At 35.3% G+C, this 11373-nt stretch overlaps 1 protein-coding gene across 1 annotated transcript; it reads right to left on the bottom strand.

Annotated features, from left to right (window-relative positions):
- Positions 1-8718: 8718 nt before the first annotated feature.
- On the bottom strand, positions 8719-9860 carry LOC149930910 (uncharacterized). Its single transcript, XM_090157979.1, has 3 exons — positions 9727-9860; positions 9282-9648; positions 8719-8823 (listed from the first exon to the last, which is right to left on the bottom strand). The coding sequence occupies exons 1-3, from the start codon at positions 9858-9860 to the stop codon at positions 8719-8721; spliced, it is 606 nt and encodes a 201-aa protein (XP_090014105.1).
- Positions 9861-11373: the final 1513 nt, after the last annotated feature.

Below are 11373 nucleotides of genomic sequence, written 5' to 3'. Positions count from 1 at the left end.
CTACAAATGGCACTTAAATAGGGCAATCAAAAATTAAAAATACATAGGAGTAACTATTTTCTATGCAATTGTGTATACAGTATCTCTAGGATATATTGTAGGAATCTGTCGTCGGTGACAAAAACCATAGGCACCACGTATCATCCTTAGCTCTTTTTAAAGTCACTTAAGTAATTTCTAATCTCTTTGTATAGATCCTTATTATATAATGAGCTTTGTAACTGAGTTTTTGTGAAAAAAAAAAGAGATTTTATAGTCGGGAAAAGTTTTAACCATGCTTTTCTATAAGACAATATTAATAAAAAAATAAAATAAGACATCGATATACATAAGTTTTTTGGGATACTTTTAAATGATATTTCTTTTTTAATAGAAGCATGACTAAATACATTTTACTCAGTGATATTTGTGTTAATGAGTTTATTCATGTTATATGGAAAATTTGTTTGTTTGGACGTCTAATTCAAGAGATGTTTTTTGGTTATTAATCCAAGCTCGTTCAGCATTTACAAACATTTAATTGGTATAAAAAGTTTCAAACGTCACGCTATTTAGTTTAAAGGAAATGCACAAACCAGGTTCTTCTTTCAATGCCGGAAATATCTTAAGTACTGTTGAAATGCTTGATTTTGCTGGTAGCGTTTGCCGATACCCAAAGGTTTCGGTCATTTTCTTCACAATAACTGCGTCAGGTCTGGCCTTCAAAAATTCCTTAGTGAGAGCCTTTAAGTGCGCTTCTGTTATGGCCTCATCTTCCGCTTAGTCCGAAAATTTAACAGTAAAATTAAATTTTTTAAATTTAAATGTAAATTGACCTTTAATTGTCTGTCTCGATTTAGTTTTGCAATTCCATTTGCATCTAGGGCTGAAGCGTCCTTTTAACTCTTTTCTTATTCAGATGAGCTTATTTTGTTTTATTCCTACTCCTTCACGATCGTAATGCCTATGCCTCACTCTTTAATTTAACTCGTGAACCACGGTTGGCATTAAAATTAAAATTACAAAAGAACAAAGGTTCTTTCCTTCGACTTTTGAAATTTTTTGAAACATTTATCGTTCAGAACCTACAGAAAACGAGCCAATTTTACCAAAATTTTAAATATTGTGAGCTTGATTTTGAAATAATCTTCTGCGATTTCAAACAAAAATACGATGTATACACAAAACTGTACGCGACGGCCAAGATTTCCTAGATCCTCGAAACTCTGTAAATTAGCAAATTTGCGTTTATACTTTTACCTAAAAGGAGTTATTATTAATTTCTGGTACTAGTATTAGACGTAGCTAACCCTAACTTTGGGTATTTAATTGAATAAACGAGTTACTCAAATGTATTATATTTTAATTTAAAACATTGAATGAAGGATTAGGTCAAACTATAAATAGTTTTATTTGGTACAAATTAAAAAAATTATGTTAGTCGATAGGGTTATTGTTAGAACATATATTTTTGGTAAACGCTCTAAGGAGAACCTAAATAGAAACACGATAATAGCGACAACTGATAAATAAAAAGCTTAATTTTTTTTTTATTTTAAGTTAATTAATTTTGAAATTTTAGTCATTTTTATTAATGGATATCGAAACTAAATATAATAAATGGTGGTTCTAAAATCCCAACTTCATTTAAAAAATATTAAACTATTTTTAAACTGTGTTGGGTTGTATAAAATTAAAAAAATTAAACTGTTATTTCTAGAACATAACTCCGAGAACAATATTTTTGAAGATTAAACTGTGATTGTTCGAGGAAGAACTGATTTGTTCAACTTAGAACGAGGTCAGAACAATGATTTCTAAGCGTGTACCACACGTTACTAAACTTTTTTCGAAATATTTCCTACCTTATTGTTTTCTTCGAGATTCTTACTTTCAATTATTTAATGTTTTAATTTTGGATTTCATATGGTGTAATTATTTGATTTGATTTTTAAATAGATTTCTAATGATAAATAGATATGTCGGACCACTATCATGTATTTGCTTAGCTTCAGTTGTTGCGTGCAAAGTTTGTCTTTGCGACATCAACATATTAAATTATTGGTTTTATATTAACAAGTATATTTTATATACCTAACATTTACAGCGACCAAATAAAACGCGATTATCTGTCAAGTGTTCTCGTTCTCAGATAAACATCAAGTCAAATCTGTATCGAAAAATAATTTCTATATTACAATATTATTTTAATACACAAATGATTTTATAGCAATTGCCTCTCTATATTTCAACCGTCATGTTAAACTTTGGGACAATCAAATCTCGGCTTGTATTTCGGCGACCCATTTGCTTTCTCACATAAATCAAAAGCTAATAAAGGTGACTCTTTGACAGATAGTTCTTAATTAAGAAATCTGTTTTTATATATGATAAAAATCAACGGCGTTACTGTTTTAACAATAAAATTTAAAATTATTTGTTTGAGATAATATGCTTTTGGGATACGAAAGTCACTGAGCATCTGGCGGCAGCAAAAAGGTAAGAATTATTTATCTTGCAGTGTGTTATTATATATAAATTACAAGTTTTCAAATAAAATAATTTTTTTTGGGTCAGTTGCGAATCCATGAGCTTTAATAAATGTAAAGATAAGTTAACGAATTTTGTTCTTTGGATACGTAATGCGAAGAAATTAAATTTACCCCCAATCATTTTTACAATGAATGGTTTTTTTCTGTCTTCCTGATTTTAAATTTGCTTGGATTGCAACAATGTCTAATTTGAGATGATTTTTTGGTATCAAATTGATCTTTCGCCGAGGTTTTGCTTAGAATTGTAAATTTTTAAAGCTATTTAAAAATTAATTGCGTTCAACTATTAAGCTGATAATGTTAAAATAATATATCCCAGAAGATCTTAACATACAATTAAAATAAACTATTCTGTATAAACATTTATGAAATACTTGTATTTGGCAATTCTCAGAGGACCTTTAGTACATATTTAATGAAACATTTAACGCTAAAATAAATAAACCAGCAATTTATAAGAAATTTTGTCGTGTGATAATATTAGGAAGTTTTCTTAAAATGTAGTTTTCAAAGAAATTTGAACTTTTTGAAGGCTGAAAATTGGCGGCTTATGTTAAAGCCATGTAATGGGCGAAAGTCAAACTGTAAAGCACTTTTTTATTTTAATAATATATACCTATACAGGGTGTTTTGAATTGCTCGAATGGGCATTTTTAACAGAAACTGCAAGAGAGATTATATTAAGTGTGGGATCGCTTTAAATCCTAAATTTCAGAAACATCGCAACTTATTTCGATATTTTCACCGGTAGGTGCTAGAAAAAACATTGCAATGAGAAAGTTGTAGAGTGTTGTCGAAAATGTTAAAAAAAATTGGTTTGATTGGAAAATAACCTTTTTTTAACGAAGATATGTGTTGATGAAAAAAATAAACTGTCCATAGGGACCAATAGCCTTCGCATTTTTATACGTAAATGAAACTTATGTCTGAAAAATTTAATTGAACATTTTATTCGAATAATTAAAATAATTTTACAAGTGAGGTTGTGTGATACCTCCGTTTGCCGCGATACATGTTTGGGCACTATGAAGGCTGTTTATAAACGAGAGTCTGATCATATCAAGAGTGACAAGTTCGAAGGCTCCAGTGATTCGGTGACGTCAGCTTCGATGTTCTTAATGGGCGTCGCGTAAACTTATGCTTTGATGAACCCCGACAAGAAAAAGTCCATCGGAGTTAGGTCCGGAGACCTCGCAGGCCATCGAACGTGACTGTTCCTGCCAACCAACGCTGGGGGAACTCTTTGTTAAGATGCTCCACTACACATCTAGGTACGTGGGGTGGTGCAATGTCATGTTAGTACCACATCTGTCTGTAAACTTCCAGCGGAATATCTTCTAAAGCATCTGCTATTTCGTTCTGCAAAAGCCCCAAGTAGCGTTGTCCATTACGATGAGCTGGGAGTAAAAATGGGCCAATTACTCGATCCCCGAGCAAACCTGCCCAAACATTCCGTTGGAGTTGTTGTTGATCATGGTGAGGAAAACCCCAGTGAGGATTTTCGTCACAACACATGTGGGTGTTTTGATGGTTGAAAGGTCCATTTCTTCCAAAGGAACACTCGTCGGTGACCAGCATTTGATTAAGGAAATTTGGTTAATCATCAGACATGGTTATTAGCCAGTTGCAGAAATCAAATCTACGTCCCATATCTCCTTCGTGCAGAGATTGTTGGAGGGTCGCTCGATACGGATGGAAGTTGTGATTGTGAAGAGTGGTCCACAAAATCTGGGATTGAAAGTCATGAACAGCTCCAAGAACGGTGTTGTGGCTTGGATTGCTATCTGGATATCGAACGGTGAAAAATTCACTTACCCTATGCGCGTTACGATTGGTTTCACCATAAAATAACTCGAACATCAGTAGAATAATTTAGTGGCATGTTGATTGGACTCACTAAACAAAAAGATTTTACATTGTGCGTAGTCGGCCTACTGATACGTTTTTAGGCGTTTTGGAAAAATACATGTACCTTTTTTAAGGATTTTCATCTTTTAACGTGATTTCTTTCATTTACGTACAAAAATGCGAAGGTTAATGGCCCCTATGGACAGCTTGTTTTTTCATCAGCTCATATCTTCGTCAAAAAGTGTTCTTTTCGAATGAAACTAATTTCTTTGAACATTTTCGACAGCGTTTTACAACATTCTTATTGAAACGTTTTTCTAGCACCTGTGATAAAATATTTTAACAATAACCCGAAATTATTTCTGATTTTTCTGAAATTTAGGATTTAAAGCGACCCCACACTAGAAATAATACCCTGAAAATTTCGCAACTTTATCTCTTGCAGTTTCTGAAACAAATGCTCATCCAGAGTAATTCAAAACACCTTGTATTTACAAACTTGAGTTGGCATAAGAACAAAATAAATTTATCTAAAAGAGATAAGGATTCCACTGCTAAGTAAGACTCCAGAACCCAAGAAAAATACGAGCAGCTATATCTCCGAACGTTATCCAAGATGGCTGACCAATAACAATGGCGTTTTAAGGCACGTGACAACTAGTAAATTTAAAAATCAGGGAAAATTATAGACGTCTGGTGTTTCATCTCCAGCTGTGTTTTTTTATCTCTCTGAATTTTTGGCTGATACCTGAAATATGACGGAGTAAATAAATAAAATTATATAGTAGTTATTTTCTTAATTTTTTTAGTTCCTTAAAAATAAAATTAAAAAAGTTTATTCTGAAAAAAAATCGTAAACGTTTTAATTTCCAAAGTAAAACAATTGTACTCCCAAGCCATTGACAATTGTGAGTAACAATTCCCTGGTAATCCATTAACGCAGGCATACATAATTTTCCAAAAATACTAGAATATAAATGAATACTATTAAACAAATATTTAAATTAAACAAACAAAAAGGTTATTGAAATATTTTTTCCTATAAAAAATTATAACATACAATAATACTTTCACAATCAAACCTTGCCTATCATATCATTCTTTTCGTTTAGAGATCGGCGGAACATATTAATTAACCGGCAAAATTTCGATTAATCATAAAAACTTTGGTTAACTGTTTATTTCTTTCAAACGCCGATCTCTATTTTCATTAAATATTTGTGTAATTTTAAATATTCTAATTTAACTTCAGTTAAGTTAACAAATTTAAAACCCTAAAACTTTTAAGCTAACTTCAATGAATTTGTGTTATGAATTTAGCATATTAAAATGCAAACTAAAAAATTAATTTTGAAAGCTACCGAAAATTGTCAAAGTGAAACTTTATTGTATATTGAAATATATAAGTTAATATTTTGTTTTAAAAGACTGCATGTATGATTTGATAATATTTTATAAAAGGGCCTTTTTTATTATAGAACGTTTAGTTGGAATTAGTCCTTTTTAAATACTAAACTAGAACTTTTGGAATTGGAAAAAGTTCAGCCTTGAGTAACTGTTTGACTACAAATTTCATTTTAATCTACTTAGAAGGGCATTTTCAATTATGAAATTAATAATATTTGATGAATGAATTATTAGCCTTAAGTAACCACCAAATGGTTTGGTTTCAAATTTTATATTAAAAAAATTAGAAGGCATTTTAAATTATAAAATTTCTCATAATTGATGAATCAATATAGTTTTATTTTTGAAATTAAAATGTTTACGATTTTATTTCACAAGAAATCATATTTTCTATCTTTTTAAAGAATTACCAATTTTAAGAAATCACTACAATATAATTTAAATAACTTACCCTGTCAAATTAATGGTATCAGCCAAACATTTTGACAGATAAAACACACAGCTGCAGACAAAGATAATTTTGTCTCATTATTTTGATTTGCCAGCCGTCACTTGCCTAAAAACGCAAATATTATTGTTCAGCCATATTGGATAACGTTCGGCGATTTAGCTGCTCGTTGAGAATAACGTCAAGTGTCCCGACGCCCTTTATAGAATAGGCTCCTCTGATGACGCTACCGGTCTCCAACCTTATTGGCTAAAGAAGAAAGCCCGCCAAGAAATCCTAGTGAACTCACTATGGTGCCATAGTGCGCGACACAGGCGACTTTACCCCGCTATTAACTCTTCGGGTTAGATGTCATCACTTTCGGAGATTTCCGAAGTCGGACAACGCGAGCGAGGAAGGGTCATCTTGGCATTCCCCAGCAGCGTTGTCCCAAAACCACGATATAACTATCTGGAGTGAAGATAAAGGCAGTTAGGGCAAAGACTTCATTTGCGAGTGCAAATGCAAGCTTTACAAGTTTATGTCGGTTTATTACATTTGAGGAAAAAGACTTGGGTTTTGGTCTATGATATCATGAAGATAATTCCTTTATGATAAAACAAAACGTTTTTATTAAATTACTGTATTGCAATTTATATTTAACCTGGTCGAGCTATTGACTAGATAAATAAAACTTTATTTTTTTACCTAGAAAATAATGGACAAAACTGAAAATAGATTTATCCTGAGGTACACACTAGCGGAAGTAAGCTTAAAGGGTTATCTATTACATTTTTGATGAGCCATATCATAATTTTACATATTTACTATTTTATTTCGCACATGACTTCGCTAGAAATTTTATTTTGCGGAAACACATTTTCATGGTGGGGTGGTTGGGCTTAGACATTTAGGGGCGCGTTGCAGAGAAATTTTCAAAAGTTTCGTTAGTTAAAAATGAACGAGAGCAAATCTCGAGTTATCAACCCGTTCCAGAGACCATTCATAAATTCGTACTCTAGTATTTTTTGCCTTTGTTTATAATACGCTCCACCCCCGTCGGAGAAAATAGAAACGCAGGAAATTTTCAGCGGGAAGCTGGTCACTTCAATCGCTTGGTTAAGCCTTAGCATTGTCTGTTTTCCTTTCTTTTAAATAGCACCATTATTCCTCTTTCGGCTAGTTATCAATTATTTAAATATACATGTTATATTTAATTTGGAATATTTATTTATTTTTTTCGTTGTTATTTAAACTAGTTTTTATTTAATATTTACATGTATTATTCATTGACGCCAATTTGTTTCAAAAATGGAGAACGCAAAGAAAACAATTGCGAAGAAAGAGGGCAAAGGGCAAAGAAATTTTATGAAAGGGAAAAGAAAGCAATTGTTGCTCGGCTTGAAGCTACAATGGGTTTGTACATCAGAGTTATATGGGAAATAGGGAAAGTCTACGAAAGGAACGAATAATAAAGCATGGGTATGGGGAGAAAAATAACTGGACCACAAATTAAAAAGATTATGGTCTGACTTCAAAAGCATAGTATAGAAAAAGGCCCTAGATATCATAAGGATCCGAAAAGTGACTGGGAGTGGTCCAGTCACTTATGATGACCTGACATCGCTTGAGTTTGGGATGATGAAACTAATTGGCAAAACTGTGATTCGTGGTAGAGCAGATGATAAAAACCACATTGATACTAAAGCAATGAAGAAAGAGGTACATAAAAATGTACTTCATTTACCTAAAATATAAAAATTTAATTGTTAAACATACATAACATTTTGAAACAATTAAAACAAAAACCCGTAATTTTAACAAGCGCCAGCAGTTTTAACACACCACCAGCCAAAACGAGTGGGAATTTTTTTGGTACGCCAAGTAAGGTGCGTTTTCACGTTTGCCATATGAGTACTGTTGAGGAAACAAATTAGTATAGTTATGAAAAACTGAGTTTAATATTTACATGAAAAAATCAAAGTTACAAATGTATTACGAGTTAGGTTAAAATGATTATAGAGATGTCCACTGTGGGACCCGTCCGCTCTTTCCGTACGAGCGCACTATCTTTTTGACTATACACCAACAACTAACTTTTGACCGTGTTTCTCTTAGGTCAAGCAAGTTGGGGGATGGAAATCTCAGACTCTTCACACACTCTTTAGAAATTTTCCATCTCCATCCCGGGTTCCCAACTTTTCGCAACACTCCCCCCAATGTACTGAAAGTTCATAAATGCTCTTCTTCGTTGATGACTTCCAGCTGGTACACCAACTGAATCGGTCTTTGGATTACATTTCGATTCGGTAATCTAAGGTTGCAAGACCGCAAGACACCATCGCGGCCCTTAAACAATTCTTCAAAAATTCCCGTTTTCCACAAAATACGCGGAACCTTGTCATTTATTAGCGCTATATCACCGACCTTGAACCAGTGACTCCTTTTCTCTCATGCGCTGAACGTAGCTCCAATATGTAATCCTTGCGCCATCAGTTCCAAAATCTATCCAGTAAGATTTGATGGTGCTTGTACCTTTTCGTCAACTCGTCTCTGGCACTTCTGTGTTTTTTTGGCTCGTGGAAGATTGTCGATGACAGGGTCGTGAGCCTGCATCCAGTCAAAAAGTGTCCAAGAGTCAGTGGTGAGGGTTCATTGGTTTCACCGTAGACGTATGTCAAAGGCCTGGAGTTTATTGTAGCCTCGACTTCTGTGAGAAGCATATCCATTTGTTCCTTGGTCAAGTCTTCTTTAGAGCCATTTTGGTCGTACGGTCCATTTTCTCCCAAAATCCGCCCCACCAGGCAGCTCTCTCCGCTTTATATTTCCAGGTGATTCTACAGTTAGCGAGATAATTCTTCACTTCTGGGCTCCTAATGGCTACGTAGGTTTCAGCCAAATCTTGATCTACCCTTTTCAATGTGCGGGCGTTGTCACTGTAGATTATCTGAGGTATCCCTCGTCTGGCCACGAATTTCTTGAAAGCTAGTAAGAAAGTCTCCGCTGATATGTCTGTAACAAGTTCTAGATGAAGAGCGCGCGTGAACGCGCACGTAAACCTTATTTACGTTTTTTCCATCCTGAACGTAAAGTGGTCCCATAAAGTCTATTCCCGTTGTCTGGAATGGTGGAGTTTGCTGGATGCGGTCAGCAGGCAATGGAGCAGTGATGGCTTTTTCTGGTTGACTTCGGAAACTTTTGCCAATTATGCGATCCTTTAATCTGGATTTTACCTTCTGGCGCGCGTTGAGAATCCAATAGCGTCCTCTCAGTTCGGTTAGAGTTCCATTAACCCCGGCGTGCAGGATTTGATCGTGGTAATGGTCCACGATTAGGTTAGTCAAACGGTGTTTGGCCGGTAGGATCCAGGGATGTTTTTCCGAGTAAGAAAAACTTGCTTCTTGTAGGCACCCGCCTTTTCTTATCAGTCCGTCACTGTCAAGGATTGGATCGAGGTTGTGAAGCTTGAATTCCTTACAAATTTCTTCTTTTATCTGTAGCTCGGCTTGTTACTCCGGAAACTGTTCAGTTTGAACCAGGTTAATTAGAAGTATTTCCGCCTTGTTCAAATCTTCCGTTGACAGAATGATTCCTATCTTGACTTCGTTGTAACGTTTATTGACGGCTAACCTTGATATCCAAGCCATAATTCTAAGTAACCTTTTAAAGTTTCCATATCTGGCCCAATCCAAAATTCCGGCCGTAGGTTTCGTTCCCTAATTGACTGCAGGTCATTGACTTGTTTCTTCTCCGGCCTTAGCTCTGGGTCGGATTGTTGGTATGTTACTTGTGGTTTTGCCCACTCCTGTTCTGGCTGAAGTAGCCAGTGTGGTCCCTCCCGCCCCATCCTCACTGTTAAGAGGTCTTGAATCGTTTTGCCCTTGTAGCGAAATCTGCGGGGATCTCATCTCCAGACACGTGACTCGAACTTCTTGGTTCTTTTAATGAGTGTATCTCCCCGACTCAATTGCTCACAAAAGGTTTGAAGTTCTTAGCCGTTTGTTGAATCCATCCAAGAGCAATCGCTGAATCCGTGAAGAGGCGAACTGAATAGTTTTCTCCTGCGAAAACCTTCTTCTGAATGTGGTTAGCCAATCTGGCACCAATCAACGCTCCCATGAGCTCAAATCGAGGTAAACTGAGCCTTTTCACTGGTGCGAATCTGACTTCGAAGCGACAATCGTGGTTCCAATGTTTCCACTCTTGCAGGTGTAACGCAGGTACACCACAATGGCGAATTTCTTTTCGCTGGCGTCTGTAAAGCAGACCAATTCTGCGGCGACCATCGTGTCATCTTCACCCATCTCGTGCAGATAATACCTCAGCATTTTTATTCCGGGTACGTTTTTAATATCATCTCGCCATTTTCTGTATTTTGAAGCTAAGTCTTCCAGCAGATGATCATCCCAGTTAAGTTCCTTTTCCCAGAGCTCTTGCATGAGAAGTTTTCCTCGAACGGTGAATGGCGTGAGAAACCCTAGGGGGTCAAAAATCTTTGCTACTGTGTGTAATACAATCCTTTTTGTGATTGTTTTATCCGGTGGTTCGGCTATTATTGACTCAGTGTTAATAAAAAGAAAATCGTTTTCATGACCCCAGGCTAGTCCTAATAACTTTACTGTGGTTTTGTTTTATCCCAAAATTCCTTGGAATTAGTTCTGAACTTTCGTAGGTTCATGTTGGCTGTAGAAAATATTTCCCTCGAATCTTGCGATAGTTTGGTAGCTTCGTTAACGTCCTTCGCGTTTCCTAACACGTCATCCACGTATTTTCTATCCAATATCATTTTACAGGCTTCCGGATATTGTTACGCGAGCGACTGCACGTGGTATTTGCTAGTTGCGTTCAACAAAAATGGGCTTGATCCCAATCCGAAGGTCACCCGCGTTATTCGAAAATGTGCAAGTTTTCCGATAATCGTATTCGCGTTAAACAAAAATCTAACCGCGTCGCGATCCCTTGGGTCAAAAGCAATTTGTAAAAAGCTTTCTGTATATCAGCTGTGAACGCTATCTCACCACTTGGAATTTTATTATCAAATCCAGTATCTCCGGGTTCAAATTCGGTCCCATTTTCAAACAGTCGTTAAGTGATTGCATTCCATATTCATGGGAGGATGCATCGTAGACCACTCTGGTCTTCGTGGTTTCAACATTTTTC

Source organism: Leiobunum rupestre, chromosome 9 (assembly GCF_980474605.1).
Source record: "Leiobunum rupestre chromosome 9, qqLeiRupe1.1.hap1, whole genome shotgun sequence".
NCBI classification, from domain to species: domain Eukaryota; kingdom Metazoa; phylum Arthropoda; class Arachnida; order Opiliones; family Sclerosomatidae; genus Leiobunum; species Leiobunum rupestre.
Note: the sequence above shows the minus strand (reverse complement) of the source record. Positions and strands in the feature narration are given on the sequence as shown.

Excerpts from the sequence above, each read along its gene's own strand:
- LOC149930910 (XM_090157979.1), bottom strand. The coding sequence starts at position 9,860 with ATGGCTTGGATATCAAGGTTAGCCGTCAATAAACGTTACAACGAAGTC. Across the intron at positions 9,649-9,726 it reads CAAACTGAACAGTTTCCGGA|TGACGGACTGATAAGAAAAG; the intron begins GTAACAAGCCGA and ends AATCCTTGACAG. Across the intron at positions 8,824-9,281 it reads ACGTTCAGGATGGAAAAAAC|GCTCACGACCCTGTCATCGA; the intron begins GTAAATAAGGTT and ends GACTGGATGCAG.